The sequence below is a fragment of the Hyposmocoma kahamanoa genome, unplaced genomic scaffold, assembly GCF_003589595.1.
Source record: "Hyposmocoma kahamanoa isolate Upper Pololo Valley unplaced genomic scaffold, ASM358959v1 88, whole genome shotgun sequence".
Lineage (NCBI taxonomy): Eukaryota > Metazoa > Arthropoda > Insecta > Lepidoptera > Cosmopterigidae > Hyposmocoma > Hyposmocoma kahamanoa.
Window position 1 is genome coordinate 11,724,620 of NW_020654466.1, and position 15,824 is coordinate 11,740,443.

The 15,824-nt window shown below is 36.1% G+C and overlaps 3 protein-coding genes across 3 annotated transcripts; 2 read left to right on the forward strand and 1 right to left on the reverse strand.

Moving 5' to 3' along the window:
• Nucleotides 1-1,734: 1,734 nt before the first annotated feature.
• LOC113235711 lies at nucleotides 1,735-2,992 on the forward strand. The gene is made up of 3 exons (XM_026471572.1): nucleotides 1,735-1,995; nucleotides 2,204-2,323; nucleotides 2,816-2,992. Exons 1-3 carry the CDS (start codon nucleotides 1,849-1,851, stop codon nucleotides 2,945-2,947), a joined length of 399 nt encoding a protein of 132 aa, XP_026327357.1. The 5' UTR covers nucleotides 1,735-1,848; the 3' UTR covers nucleotides 2,948-2,992.
• A 98-nt stretch (nucleotides 2,993-3,090) lies between these two features.
• LOC113235710 lies at nucleotides 3,091-5,453 on the reverse strand. The gene is made up of 6 exons (XM_026471570.1): nucleotides 5,426-5,453; nucleotides 4,994-5,197; nucleotides 4,252-4,402; nucleotides 3,768-3,910; nucleotides 3,510-3,695; nucleotides 3,091-3,440 (listed from the first exon to the last, which is right to left on the reverse strand). Exons 2-6 carry the CDS (start codon nucleotides 5,181-5,183, stop codon nucleotides 3,262-3,264), a joined length of 849 nt encoding a protein of 282 aa, XP_026327355.1. The 5' UTR covers nucleotides 5,184-5,197; nucleotides 5,426-5,453; the 3' UTR covers nucleotides 3,091-3,261.
• A 3,167-nt stretch (nucleotides 5,454-8,620) lies between these two features.
• LOC113235798 (THO complex subunit 5 homolog) lies at nucleotides 8,621-15,794 on the forward strand. Its single transcript, XM_026471703.1, has 5 exons — nucleotides 8,621-8,827; nucleotides 13,308-13,445; nucleotides 13,750-14,040; nucleotides 14,119-14,458; nucleotides 14,532-15,794. The coding sequence occupies exons 1-5, from the start codon at nucleotides 8,729-8,731 to the stop codon at nucleotides 15,737-15,739; spliced, it is 2,076 nt and encodes a 691-aa protein (XP_026327488.1). The 5' UTR covers nucleotides 8,621-8,728; the 3' UTR covers nucleotides 15,740-15,794.
• Nucleotides 15,795-15,824: the final 30 nt, after the last annotated feature.

Below are 15,824 nucleotides of genomic sequence, written 5' to 3' on the forward strand. Positions count from 1 at the left end.
TCGCGATTTCGTCGGTTCCTATGTATATAATAACTAAAAGGCTTAATTTATATTGCGGCGGAACGGAATTTAAGCGAATTTTTGTAACGATATTGTACATATCGTAATGAACTTTATGGTCAATTGTGTAACGTACAAACTAGATACTAGCCAAAACTCGCGTCTTCGCGCCGTATAAAGACGCACACATTCGCATTATGCATACATCCTTTGTAATAAGTATGGAATTATACGAAATTCCGTACTCGCTGTTTCTGCCCACGCTTTTGGGCATATAATATATATTTTAAATTTTTATTGAATTGGTATTCAATAATTTTTTTGCGAAATTATTCCACTAGTTTGTTATAATTATTAAAACAAAGATCGAACACTCAGAAAAAATCCTTCGATCCGGCCGGGATCCCACGTCTTCTAAACTAAGTATAGTAAACTTGGTATAGCGTCACGCACGGCACGGTAAGCTAGAAGACGTCTGTGCGAAACTGGCCGGATAGAAGGATTTTTTCTGAGTGTTCGATCTTTGTTTTAATAATTATAAGAAACTAGTGTAATAATTTCACAAAAAATAATTGAATATCAATTAAATAAAAATTTAAAATACAGTGAATAGCGACATCTCTCGCCAGGGCTGATAACTGTAAAGATAACTAACTGGGTGATAAAACTTTCATATTTTATATATTTTTAAACGTAACATTAATAATATAATAAGATTCGCTCTGGGTATTTTGGAGGGAAAAGTGTCGTTTTTATTTTGACTTTCAATTATTTTGTGAAATCGGATTGGAATAGGATAGTGCTATTGTGCCTTAATCGGAGATTAAAACGCGAAATTATACGAATCTCGAACTAAAATACCCGTATCGGCCCGTTTTAAGGAATCCCGAGTCAATTCAAGCACGCCGCCGCCGTCTCAAATTGCCTATCCTCTTTGTGGCGGCCATACTTACAGAAACATAATTAAACTTCATGTTTAGGCTGATGGCTTTGCCAAAGCCTTAATAAATTAAAAAAAATTTATAATAAATACTGAGAATTTATTTGTAAGTCAATGACTGAGAATGAAAAAATATTATTACATGTGGGAAATATGACCTTTGCTCTCCCCAAACTTATAATCTTAATCTTTGGGGATTTTGGATAATTTGCATTAGCAACGCTGCAAATCGCAGGGAAGAATCGGACGTATATTTCGTCTCCTCGCAAAAGTATAGAGAGCGCGCTTTCAGACAATCGGATCGGTAATAAAATCGGACGCTATTTCCGACTCGGACGCCACGTCACGTCCGATCCAATAATCGGATCGGACGTCTATTGAGTGTTCATACAATTATATGGTACAGTCAAGAGCACATCAAGCTTGACACTTTGGACCGTTCATATTGCAAGCGGCATAGAGTTAAATTTAAACCTTAGTGTCAAGCTTGACGTGCTCTTGACCCTGTACGAGCGCCTTCCGGTAGTCGGATCAGACTATCGGATGGAAAAAACGGGCGTGTATTGTCGCACTTAATGCCTCTAGAAAAAATGGAATTGTACCTGTTTTTCATTAAAAATAAGAAGAAAAATTTACCAAGGCCCAAGTCTTGGTAAATTTTCTTTTTTAAGGTTTTACACCATACAGCCAACTGTATGGTGTAAAACCTTTGCCTTTTCCTTTACGGAAAGAATTGAAAGAAAAAACAACAACCAACAGCTGACATTTGTCTGATTATAATTTTTAATGGGCCATAAAAATAAAAAGTGAAGTGAAGTGACGTGAAAAAATTAAAAATTTCTGTTCGATTAGTTATATACCTATACATTAGTTCGGGTTATAAGTGTATTTTGTAAATTTTTTCAAATATGGTAGGATTAACAGCAGTTCTTGCACGTATTCCTGTTATAAAATTCCGCAAAGGTGGAATAGGAAGACCTGCGGCGCCTTCCTCGGGCGCGGGTGCTGCTGCGCCAGCCGCCGCTTCTGCGGCAGCTGCGGCACAAACGCCTTCAGTACGTGTGATGTCACAAATATATTAGATAACAATAGCATTTATGAACCAACTAATGTGTACGATAAAAGTTACACAATCTGACCCGATCCATGTAGTTGTTTAATAGGTCGTATTGTTTCGTAACAATGTTGCAACATCACACTATTAGTACCTATTTATTTTATTAGTTATTAAATATGATGACAATTTATTGTTTTATATTTTAGCAAGTACAGCCTGCAGCTGCAATGAGCACAGCCGCCATTCCTGATATAGACCTGCCGGCACGCTACCGAAGACAACCTTTAACTGAGGAGGAAATTAACACTATCAATGGAGGCGGAGTAGTTTAGTTTTCGAATAATTATTGCTATAAATATTCTATTGTAGAATATGGTGCGATTCTGAACATAGACCTTGATAACAAGCACAGTATTTATTTAGCTATACTTAGTTTGTTTTTTATTTCCAGAATCTGCATTTAATGGTACATTTCAGTCTACAATTATATGGTTGTCAAAAACAACTGTCTCAAAGAGTTTATTAAACAACTATATATGAAAAAAATAAGATTGCAAGAAAAAAGCAGTCTGTAGTACCTGAATATAAATTGCAATTGTTCATTTATTATTATTAATATTAAGAATGAAATGTACCTTAAATACAATAATGCTTGTAGTTTAACAACATTGCTGATGAAAATTGTAACTAAGTTTTAAAAACCTATTATTTGACACTCTTTTGTTTTATTGCTAAGTAGTACGCAATGAGCAATTATTTATTTCATCACAGTGAGTCAAGCCTTGTGAAGTAAATATATATTTTTGTAATTATTACAGAAATCTAATGATGGCCTTAAAGTTCCTACACAAAAACCCAAAACCATGGCATACTTAAGAATACCAAAAGGTATTTTAGGAAAGAAGAGGAAACAAGTTTTGTCTCTTTACATTGTAAAAACTAGTGCCTAAATTTAAAGAGTGAATATGGAATGTTCAAAAGCTTTTGACAGTACCTACCTACCTTAACAAGACCCAAAAATATTACCAATTACCAATCACTGAAGAAAACCACAAACAACACAATTATATATTGCACAAATTTATTTACCCTTTTACTGAAATATTTGGTTGACATAATATAAAATTGTATTTTTAACGTATTATAAACAGTTTTTGTCAATAAATACATTTTTTCTTTGTAATTCAACAAATAGTATTATTTAGGTTTGTAATCAATATACAAAATGTAAATAACATAAATTAGAGAGATTACTAATAGCACTCTAATAATACCGAATGTTGAGTTTCTCACTCGAGGTCCGCATCTGTGCAGCCGGCCCACTGTAAGCGCCATCGCTGTTATTGTCGAATTTTATTATTCCGAACTTTGCAAACTTTTTCTTCCATGCGGCATCTTGTGGTAATGTAAGTAAAGCATTTGTTATGGACTTCTTTAGTTTCTCTGAAAAATTACTATGTTGAAGTTGAATTGAACACAGGATTAAATTTATATAAGTATGTGACTATCTACCTGGTAATTTTGAATTGACTACTATTGGGTATGGCGGGAGACGACCAAGCGTTTCTAAGGTCGTGATATCTTTTCCGCCGTCTTGCATATACTTTTTAGAATAAAGTAGAGTTGTGGAGTCGAGAGCCGCCCATTCAGCTTGTTTAGAGAGAACCATCTGAGCTGAAGCCCAATGAGAGCCGGATTCTGAAATAATGAAATGGTATTAGTTTTGTGCCTATTTTTTAATAGCCCTTATTTATACACTTCATTACTGACTTAATAGCGATCCGAAGAAAGAAGCATTTTCTCCCTTCTCTTTCAACGTTTTTAGTACCAGTTTGCTTCCGCTTAGTGATTCCTCGTCGCTGTACGCGAATGTACAACCACGTAAATCCAGAAGAGTATTTACGTTATGAGCTCTGGAAATTCAAATGTCGTAATAATTAACCGTTACTAGTTCGATAGTTGCCGTCTGGGCGTCAACTGTAGAATAATAGAAGCAATCGTTTTATCAGGAGTCAATGGCAGGCTGATAATGATAACAGTAATTTATCTTCATTATTTACTTTTAGGCAATGGTAACAAAGTTCAGAAAGTGATTAGTAATCTATTGTAAATAATATGGCAGTTTTATTATTTCATGTATAAACGTAAATTTTTTACGGATTCGACGTTTTAAGTACCAATTGCACATTTAGACACAATCACGCAAAAATAATGTGCGACTTTTTGCTTTATATTATGTGTATTTATGTCTTACTTCTTATCGCTATGGATAATAATGTCACAGAAATAACCCGGTTTGTTCTCTACGTTCATCTGATGCGCGAACACTGGCGTCACCGGCAGCAACTCCACAGACGGATTTTTTCTATCCCTCAAAATCATATACGATGCAGCCGTCATAAAAGCTGAAAAGTTCGTACATACATGGATAAAAAACAATATGTATCTCTAAAATCACTGATTTTATTTCTGAATGTATTGGTCCCTCATTAACTTACTTATTTGTCGATACGCTAAGATTACCTAGTTGGAGAAAATATTATCTTTCTCTTCCCTTACCTTCGAGAAATACGTGTCTAGCCACAGACACATATCTAGATATATGTTCTGTGTCTAGCAGTGGTGTGTATGTGGATTGATTCAAAAGTTAAGATTGCAATAACATTTAGATATACCTACAAGATGACGAAATCTTACAATGCAATTTGCATCGGTGCCTATCGTATATCCATAAAACTTATTATTATGAATGCATGCTCCATTGTCGACCTCATCTTATTAAGATGGTGGTCAAATGCACGCTTATTTCTTAATATAAAAAAGGTTTAAAAAAAGCTCTGTACGTTAAAATATTATCGTGCTTTTTTTGAAACTCCTATGATGGTAATCAGCAGCTGCTCACCATATAAATAAAATAATAGAGAAAACTTATTTTATTCGCAATTTGTTTTTAATAACGAATTTTACTTAGGGAGGGTAGATTAATTAAAACTTACCCAAATCCACTTTGTCATTACTGAACGGATCTGGGCGGTCCGGGAAGGGACCAGGTGTGCGGCTCTCATATTGAAGTGTGGTATAGCAGTCCAATGCGGATTCCAGCAGGTCCATGATTAATTCGTACAGCTGTACTGGGTGCGTAGGGCACATGTAGGTCACAATACGGAGCTCCGTTTTACCAGACATCTTTAACCGTTATTCTACGATTGAAAAGTGAAAAATATTTAATGATCGTAATAAAGAAAGTTATGACTTAAAAGTTTGTTAAAGCGATTAAGAGTATATTTATTAACGTCGGCTTTGTTGATTATGCCGAGTGATAAATAATGCACGCTTTGGTCACGAACAACTATCCGGTTTCTCTAGCAAATGTAAAATGACGTTAACTACCTACGTTGCCTACGTTGCACGCTTATAACTCGTGTTACCTTGCCGATGACGGTGGTATACTAGGCGTTTCTCTAAATAATTGATATAATAATAATTTTGATGAGGCGCCATCATTGATGGTTTAATATTTCGTTAAATGAAAAAAATGCACACAGAGAAAAGGATTGATAATTAAAAATTTAAATTTAAATTCTCTCCGATTTTGAATTTAGCGCACTAACTGTTTACCGGCAGAAAATGGAGTAAAATCGTTTATAGATGGTAATATCTGGTTTTAATCGGGTTTAAACCCATTAATATCCGAAATCGAGGGCAAAAATTATTTACAACTAAATATTTGTTGTAAATCGAGTTTTGTTCAAATTTAATGAAATTTACCTTAACATTTTGTAATATGTTTATTGCTTTCTGATCTAAACTCTGATCTAAATCTTTTGAAGTTATATTTCAAAATAAACTTGTTTATAATAGAAAAACGATTTAAAATTATTTCACAACAGCGAAAAAATCTTCCAATAACCACACCTCCACAATTTGTTGCTGGCTCCAACATTTTCGTTCGGGTGTTAACGTCAAACTTAGAATAATAACGCATAGAATGATAGTTTCATATCAAACGAACTGTCACAAGTGAGGCAAAAACCAAATTCATGTAGGCGTAAGCAACTTGTAAGTACGCTCGTCGGCACGCACACAAATATACAAATAATGATGCCATGGAATAACATTTCCCTCAAAAGTGGGGAAATTGTATCTTGCTTAACTCATCATTAAGTTAAAGGTGCCTACAGATTTGCCCGACATTGTCGATCAGGTGCCTACAGATGTGCTCGGTTTTGTCGATGAAAAACGAATATAGCACTTATTTGTAAATCCAAGATGGCGGACACGATTTTCAAAATATGCTATATGGGTATCCTTTTCGAGGTATTTGGGGATGCTCATTACGAATATGGCACTCATTTCTAAATCCAAGATGGCGGACACGAGTTTTGAAATAAATGCAATATGGGTATCATTTTCGAGGTACTTGGGGATGCTCATGACGAATATGGCACTCATTTCTACATCCAAGATGGCGGACACGATTTTTCAAAAAAATGCAATATGGGTATCATTTTCGAGGTACTTGGGGGTGCTCATTACGAATGTGGCACTCATTTCTAAATCCAAGATGGCGGGCACGATTTTTTCAAAAAAATGCTATGTGGGTATCATTTTCGAGGTATTTGGGGATGCTCAATGTGAATATGGCACTATTTGTAAATCCAAGATGGCGGGCACGATTTTTCAAATAATGGCAAGTTGGGTATCGTTTTCGAGGTATTTGGGGGTGCTCATTACGAATATTGCTTTTGTTTGAACTGTCGTGTTTGCCATCTTGGATTTAGAAATGAGTGCCATATTTGTATTGAACATTCCCAAACATCTCGAAAACGATACCCAACTTGCCATTATTCGAAAAATCGCGCCCGCATCTTGGATTTAGAAATAAGTGCCATATTCGAAACCTAAAACCGAAAATGTCATAAGCAAACATTAAAGAAAATAACTGTTAAAATAGATTAAAAAATCGCTTAAGAATGCTCCCCTTTTAAGAAAATAAAATATTTTAATATAAAATATTTCGCTTGAGTTACGAAAAGAAAGACATATAATAAGCTATCAAAGTTGTACTGGTGGTGCCAACACTATAGTAGAAACAAATATATAAGTACTGTAAATTTGTTGCAATATGTGCTCCAATTCAAATAAAATTAAAATAAATAATTATTCAATAAAGCATGAACACAGAGCCGTTAAAAGTATTATAAAATAATTAAGTGTCCCAATCACTTACAGGAGTTAACGAAAACATTTAATGTTTATTAAATTAAATATTAGTTCAAGATGCGCAAATAAATCTAAATTACAGGCACCACTAAAATTTACCTAATATAATTATTTTGATACAGAATAGCAAAATGGGGAGAAAAAAAATTCGTTACTTTGCAACACTTTCGTATCTTGTTGCCGCGAAATTATTTTTCTGTTTTAGTGAATATTTACATAAAAATATGAGTTGAAACGCATTACTTACTTGTGGAATGCGATGTTAGTGTCTATTTTATGTTTGTCTGTTGTATTTTTACACCCATTTACCGCACATTTCGTCATTTTTAGCAAAAAATTTTGGAGCTGTTCGCGGTGCAATATGACCTTGAGCACTAACAGCCCGCGCGCTCCTGGGACGCGTTTGGAACCCTCTAACTTGCCTCACTTAGCGTGTGCGGGCTAGGTTTCTATGCGTTATTATTCTAAGACGTCAAATATGAAAATATAAAGGAATAATTGGAAAAATATCCGGAAATAGTTATTTTTGATACAAGTGCGGAAAGTTAGTCATTATTCACTTGTCTCGAGTCTTGACCCTCGCCTCTGGCTCGGGCCAAGATGCCTCGAGACTCGTGAAAATGACAAATCCGCATGTGTATCAAACAACGTTTTTTAATACATTTGCGAAAAACCTACATTGAAAGTAAAATAAAACAGTATTTAAAAAAAACCTCATTTTATTCCTTTGTCAATAACAAAATCAAATCGTGAATGTAAACGATGAAAAAAATTAGTACTTTTTTTGGCCGACTTTTTCAATATGGCAACTGTTGCCAGTATTCAGTCACATTAAAATTACTATTTTATATTACTTTATTTTCTACATAATCGCTACTAAGGAGCATTTACTTCATAGGTGTAAAAATGCGGTCTCTCCATAGATATAGTATAGTAATGACGAATGACTTACGTCACAAAGCACATAAATATGAAATAAATATACAATCTCTTTAGTTCTATGTTTAAGACTTAAAACAACAGTAAATAAAAAAAACTGGAAAAGTATAAAGCACTAGTGCGAGAAATCCAACTTTCCGCACGATTTGTAGTGCGAAAAATACCACATTTTGAGCAACAGTATTAAAAAGTATATATATTTCTGAAAATATGATTTGAAAAAGTTCATGACCCAACACTCGGTTTGTGCGCTCGGTAGAGCGCACAAACCGAGATACGCTTGAGCGCTTATGCTTGATAAACTTGACATTTCGATATTTGATTATGGAAATAACATTAAATGCTGTTGTCACGTTTACGCTGATGGCTTAGCCAAAGCCTCAATAAATTTAAAAAAAAAAAGAAGAAATCAATGCTGCTTTGTTGTATTGTGGTTGTATTCGTTGTATTGTATGAACTCCTCGTGAGTATAGCGTTCTGCGGCTAGGTTGTATATTTTAGGTTAAATATTTTTTTCAAAAAACAAAAGCCATTGTATTTGTGTAAGTGTACGTGCGCATTTGATAATTATGGGGAAGGACGAAACGTCTACAAAGAAGCGGCGCAAACTGAATACAAGCTCTTCAAGTGATACTTCAAAACAAATAGTTCCTGTTGATGTTTACAAGGTTTGTGATTTCTTTCTCGTTCTAAATGTAAGTGTTTTTCGCCATTAGTAGTATTCTTACTTTTGTTGAATGAAATTAAAGAAATATGTATAATAATAATAATAATAATATCATTTATTTTTCTCCCAAAATGTACAAGATAGATGTAAAAATAAATTTAAATAGAGCATGAAAATGGGAGACAGGAGCCCAAACTAGGTGTAACCTGTGCTATTCAATAACGATACTATTATTATCAAAATTATAAAAATTAAGTCTAAAGTTACTTTGAATTGTAATGTACATTACGTAAAGGTGTCGTTTAATATTAAATGTTTATACATTCATTAGGAGCAATGCTGTCACCTCATACATACATACTGAAAGTTACGGCGTTTGGCAAAATCGTCGCGCAAAACGACGGAGCCATAGACACAAAAGTTGAAGTTGAAGTAACATGAAATATCTGAATAATACGAGATGAATACGAGTCATCTTGTTTCGCTATATAGATCCCAAAAAACTATCGACTGTACATTATTTATATTAAACATTTTATATTGAATCAATATAAACACTAAGGCAAGAAAAGTAGCGACATTTTTGTGTGCGGTACTATTTACGAACTGTCCATGAATGTGTTAATATGTAAACATGTCATAATATGTAAGCATCATCAAAATCACCCCTAACTCTAGTTTAAACTTGTACAATTTCAGCAATTAAACATATTGTAACTGTTATTAGTCCATAATATTCTGTGTTTACAATAGAACTTCATTAGAAAATGTACTTAATTTCGCTATTGTGGTGAAACTTCACGGTTCATTGTCAGTGTCAACATTGTAGAAAATGTGCGTGTAATTTTTAATTAACTAAAGTCTATTTACTTATTTCAAGGCGCTCTCTCATTTCAATTTACTAAATTAAAAGTTGAGAATGAACGAAATGTATAAATATTTAAAACCCGATCGATTAAAAATTGATTCGACGTCGAATGTTTCATATCAACAACAATGGTTGCATTGGAGAAAAACATTCGAAAATTTTCTTCAGGAATCAAGACCAACTACGGAAATTGGACAAATGGATCACTCAGACAGTGTAAAGCTTAAACTTCTGATCAATTATGTATCACCGACAATTTATGAAATGATAGCATCTTGTGAAACCTATTCGTGCGCTTAACATCACTGCAAATACGTCAGCGACTATTAGAAAATCTAACATTAACTCTGGATGAAGCTCGGAACAAAGAGCACTTTAGAGTCTGCGGAGATTTAATCTGTAAGTTTTAATGCTCCGTCTCATGCTGATGCTTCATCTCATACTGCCGTTGTTAGCAATAGCGTCAATAAAAATAAAGCCCAACTATACATATACACGAGATAATCTAGCTGAGAAATGTTACTACTGCGGAACTGTTAGACATCAACGTCGGTTTTGCACTGCAGCTAACAGCACGTGTTTAAAGTGTGGGAAACTAGGGCATTTCGCTATATCACGTCGGAGTCAAACTTCAGCATCTACTGCAAATGCAGAAGAGGGATATTCGATCTTGTCTAGTTTATTTGTAGCTACAGTTGGCTTGAATAGATGTGTAATCCCAATAAAGCTAAATGGGATAAATGTCAAAGCCCTAATCGACACTGGGAGTACAGCAAGTTTTGTTGACAAAAAGTTCTACAAAGGTACAATATTCCAACACGTTCATGGAAACAAAACGTATCAGTGGCTTCTCAAGTATTAAAATCTCAGATAACATCCGCCTGTTATGCGTCTATACAGTTAAATGGAAGTGTATATCCAAATACGCTACTTCGCGTCATGGAGAATCTACAGTCTGATGTTATAATAGGACACGACATCGTGGCACAATGCTCCTCATTAGAGATTAAATTTGATGGACCCAAACCCTCTTTGACTATATCTGCATTAAAAGAAGCGAATATAGAACCAGTAAACCTCTCTCTGCACCTAAGCCCTAATTGTACACCTATAGCTGTAAAATCAAGAAGGCACTCCACTGACGATTTAGTGTTCATAGAATCTGAAATTCGAAGTCTCCTCTCTGAAGGAATAATAGAAGAAAGTACTTCACCATGGCGGGCCCAAACTTTGGTAACCCCACAAGAACCTCTGGAACACCCCACAAGAAGCGTATGTGTATAGATTATTCGCAATCAATAAATTCACATACCTAGATGTATACCCTCTCCCTAATATTGAAGATGTCGTAGCTAAGGTCGCGAAATGGAAAGTATTTTCAAAAATTGGTTTAAAATCAGCTTATCACCAAATACCAATCCTGGACTCAAACAAGCAGTTCACCGCCTTCGAAGCTTGCGGCAATCTCTATCAGTTTACTCGTATACCTTTCGGCGTCACAAACGGAGTAGCACGCTTTCAAAGGTCAATCGATACTATAATCAGAAAGACTAATCTAAGCAGAGTGTATCCATACTTAGATGATATCACTGTATGCGGTATGGATGAAGCTGATCACGACGAGAGACTTAAGAAATTTTTGGAGATTGCTGATTATTATTCGCTTACAATAAACAAAAAAATAATGCGAATTTTCCACTCGAGAGATAAATATACTTGGCTATAGAATAGCAAACAGTATAGTTAAACCAGATCCTCAAAGATTAAGTGCTCTACTTGATATTTAATATTTAGTCCCTAAAGATTCACCATCGCTTAGACGAGCTATTGGCCTATTCGCTGAATATTCAAGATGGGTCCCTAACTTCTCAAGGAAACTTCAATCACTCACAAACGTAGAACAGTTCCCGTTGAGTAACATACATAAGAACACTTTTGAAGAGTTGAAACTTATTATATCCAAGGTGTCCCTCTCAGCTATTGATCCGAAAGAACCTTTCACTGTTGGAACTGATGCTTCAGACTCATCTATTGCAGCGTCTCTTACTCAAAATGGGAGGCCCATTGCATTCTGCTCTAGAACACTCAGTAACTGTGAAAAGAAATACCCGATTATAGAAAAGGAGGCTTGTGCAATTGTCGAGAGCTTGAAAAAGTGGAGGCATTATCTCCTTGGTCGTAGATTTTATCTTATAACTGACCAAAAATCAGATTCATGTTGCAAAACCACGCAGGTAAAATAAAGAACGATAAAAATCAAAGATGGAGACTAGAGCTATTTAATTATAATTATGACGTGCGATATCGTCCCGGCAAGGATAACGTCGTGGCTGATGCGCTATCGCGACAAATTTGTGGTGCAATCACAACAGATAAACTCGTCACGTTACATCGGTCTCTGTGTCATCCGGGCGTTACTCATCTTACACACCTAGTCAGACAAAAGTACTTACATACTCTATTGAAGAGATAAAGAAAGTTGTATCAAGCTGTTGAGTTTGTTCGGAAATAAAGCCCAGATTCTTAAAATGTACGGGAAATCTGATAAAAGCCTCAGCTCCTTTTGAAAGACTGTCATTGGATTTATAGGACCTATACCAACAACTACTAATAATAAGTATTTGTTGACGATTATTGATGAATATTCAAGATTTCCTTTTGCTTATATCTGTATCTGTACTTGTCCTGATACGAGTGCAAAAACTATTATTAAATGCTTGACCGATATATTTTCGCTTTTCGCCGAATTACATTCATACTGATCACGGATCGTCATTCGTATCTCCAGAACTAAGAGAGTTCTTTAATAGCAAAGGAGTAGCACTGAGCAATTCTGCTCCCTATAACCCACGTGGGAACGGTCAGGTAGAACGCCTCAACGGCACTCTCTGGCAAGCCATACAATTGGCACTCCGTGCTAACGAGCGACCGATTACGATGTGGGAGTCTGTAGTCATACAAGCTCTTCACTCCATAAGATCGTTACTATGTACGTCAACAAACGAGACTCCACACGAACGCATGTTTACCCATCCTCTCAGATCAACATTTGGCGAATCGATGCCCACATGGCTTCAGCCAGGCAATAAAATTCTGAAGAAGAACTTTAATAGAATGAAATATGACTCGTTTGTGGAAGAAGTAGAACTGTTGCAACCGAACCCAAATTACAGCCTCGTATGCCTTCTTGATGGTCGAGAAGTCACCGTAATTAACAGACACCTTGCGCCGAACGGCGAGCGGGACCCGGCTCCTTCCACATCTACGACGGAACCCACCCCTGCACAAAATCGATTGCCACAACCTTTAGCGCAAACTCCAATGCCTACACCCGAAGCCCCTCCTGCCCGAAGATCCGCACGAGAGAGGCGACCACCAGCTTACCCGGAGGATTACCAATGCTAGGGGAGAATGTGGTGAAACTTCATGGTTTATTGTCAGTGACAACATTGTAGAAAATGCGCGTGTAATTTTTAATTCAGTAAAGCATATTTACTTATTTCAAGCCACTCTCTCATTTCAGCTATGTGTACTGATCAAATTCAGTCATGTAAAACTGTCTCCATCAGTGCTAATATAAAAATATTTGATAATCCTCATGTTTAATCATCAGCGTGTTGTGGAGTTTGAGGAAACAGAAGCAAAGTTGCGTCCACCTGAGAAAGATGCCTACTTATTTAAGAAAATATGCCAAGATGTGCGGCAACTTTTTGCTGACATTGCTGACTTGAAAGCAAGGGATACAGACGAAGTAAGTCATATTATTTAATAGTATTATGTGATTAATGTAGGTAATTATAATATACCTAATGGTAATATTATGTGTGCATGTCAATAAATTTAATCAATAATATTACTTAAATTTACTCACCAACAAAGTTGGCAGCCTTTTCGTCAGGTTTTCACCTTTATATAGGCCCTTCAATTTATTCCACATATTGCAATCTTTAGCACCTAGCTATTAGTCCATAACAAAGCAAACATGTAAAAGATTTTACTTCCTTTATTAAGTCTACTATCCAACATAATGTAAAAATAACACTAAAACATTTTAGGCCAAGGAGAAAATAAATGCAAAAAGAGTAGAAGCTTCCTTACTCTTAGTTGCTCTGAAGAAACTCAACCGTTTAGAAAAGGTCCGGACTAGAGCTGGTCGTGAAGCACTGCACAAGGAAAAACAGAGAGTGGACTCTACACATTTGCTGCTCCAAAACCTGTTGTATGAGGCTGATCACCTCAATAAAGAAGTTACTAAATGTTTGCAATTCAAGTCTAAGGATGAGGAGATTGAACTTGTTCCACTCGAAGACTTTTACAAGAATGCACCTGCTGATATAGCTCGTCCTGTAAGTATGTTTGCTGTCAGAGATTTTACCCTCAGTAAAAATACATATTAAATTAAATGTGTTACTGGTGTCTTACAGGAAATAACAAAAATAGATGAACATCAGCTTCAACTTGCTAGGCTGGAGTGGGAGTTACGCCAACGACGCGACCTTGCGGCGTCGTGCAATGAACTTATTGCTTCAAAGGAACGTGTGGCGGCTGCGATTGCAGCAGCGCGATCGCGACTTGATGCCTTAGCACCACACCTTAAAGATGTATTGAAAGCTACTAAACCTTTGCAGGAGTGCTTAGCACTCAGACTAGATGAGAAGAGAGATGAAGCAAGGGCAGCTGCATTACTGCCAGCACCCTTATTCTTACTCTATGCTAATTCTAGTGCATATTCCGATGTACTAGGCACTAAGGTCGTCACTGTAGGTATGTGTGAATTTAACAACAATAATATTTTTGTAATTACAATTGCTGAGAAACTAATGATGTACATTTTCAGCCATATCTGGTGATGAAGATGAAGCAAGAAGATTGGACCAATTAAATAATGTAGAACAAGAACTTGTTGTGTCGAATGACTCCGATTCTGATCAAGACATTAATGATGATGACACCAGAGAGAAGAAAAAACGCCACCACAGAAGTGCAAAAATATCGAAAGAAGAGAAAGCTGAAGCAAAGAAAAAAGAAGTTCTTAGGAAGCATCCACTCAATGTGCAAGTTACTGTTAAAGTGCAAGATGGCACTGGCCTCACTTTAATTTTCTCATATCTACTGCATCTAAAGATTGTCGTGGTAAAGTTTACTGTCTCATTGATGAAGCCTGTGGTGGGAGTTTCAGCAGCAGATGTGTTAAATGGACACTGCATTTTAAATGAGCTCTACCCAGGAGATACGGGCAGTGATTCCCCACATTCTGGTACAGCATATCTGCTCAGTGCTGCTGGTATAATTGACGAATTTCAGCAATTCATACCAGAAATTGGCCGGCCATACATATGGGCTCAAAGAATGTGTGGGTTGGACTTTATGGCAGCTCTTTTAGATGATCATAAAACAAACAGAGTCATTCAACCTAGTCAAAATCTGAGTGTAACTACAGTCGAAAATTTTATTTTGACTTTGAAAAAACGGCTAAAGTCTAGAGTAGAACTAATGAAGGAATTACAAGATCTGGAATCTGGTAAGATTATCCCGGACAAACAAAGTGCCCCTTGTCCTATCAGAGTGTCAGGATCTTTGACTCAATGGCAATCAGTTGCTTGGCCTGAATACAGTCAATCTCCTTCAACAGCTTTCCTTATATCTGAAGGTTTGGTTAGTGCCAATGATATGCTGTATAGGGCCATTATTACTCGTCAATCGGCAAAGTTAGTGGCGTTAGTCGCTTTAAGGAGCGATTATCCAACGAAAGCTCCGATCTTTTCACTAACTTTGCATTGGAATGGAAATCATCACGCTGGTATCAATGATGACATCAGAGACATTGAGAGAGTAGTTAACACTGATTGGGGGTTAGATCACAAGAAGTATACTCTTTCTGCGCAAATGGCTAAGTTACTGACTTGTCTCGACATACTTTTGGAAACTACTGGATCGTCGGAGTTCCCGCCCGACAAAGTTATGTTTAGACCAGTCCGTGGCCGCAACAGGAGCAAACCTTACAAGTATTTGAAACAAGGGTCTGGTGTTTTTGTGCAGTATTGAAAATAGGCTCCATATCCTGAAGAAACCTACTATAATAATAATATGTTTACAAAAAGTTTAATAAAGAAACTGGGAAAAGGTAAAA

Coding starts and splice junctions, on each gene's coding strand:
- LOC113235798 (XM_026471703.1), top strand. CDS start 8,729: ATGGGGAAGGACGAAACGTCTACAAAGAAGCGGCGCAAACTGAATACA. Junction 8,828..13,307: donor TTCCTGTTGATGTTTACAAG/GTTTGTGATTTC, acceptor TTTAATCATCAG/CGTGTTGTGGAGTTTGAGGA. Junction 14,459..14,531: donor CACTAAGGTCGTCACTGTAG/GTATGTGTGAAT, acceptor GTACATTTTCAG/CCATATCTGGTGATGAAGAT.
- LOC113235711 (XM_026471572.1), top strand. CDS start 1,849: ATGGTAGGATTAACAGCAGTTCTTGCACGTATTCCTGTTATAAAATTC. Junction 1,996..2,203: donor CTGCGGCACAAACGCCTTCA/GTACGTGTGATG, acceptor TTTATATTTTAG/CAAGTACAGCCTGCAGCTGC. Junction 2,324..2,815: donor CTATCAATGGAGGCGGAGTA/GTTTAGTTTTCG, acceptor TAATTATTACAG/AAATCTAATGATGGCCTTAA.
- LOC113235710 (XM_026471570.1), bottom strand. CDS start 5,183: ATGTCTGGTAAAACGGAGCTCCGTATTGTGACCTACATGTGCCCTACG. Junction 4,403..4,993: donor TAATGACAAAGTGGATTTGG/GTAAGTTTTAAT, acceptor CGAACTTTTCAG/CTTTTATGACGGCTGCATCG. Junction 3,696..3,767: donor TTTCTTCGGATCGCTATTAA/GTCAGTAATGAA, acceptor TCATTATTTCAG/AATCCGGCTCTCATTGGGCT.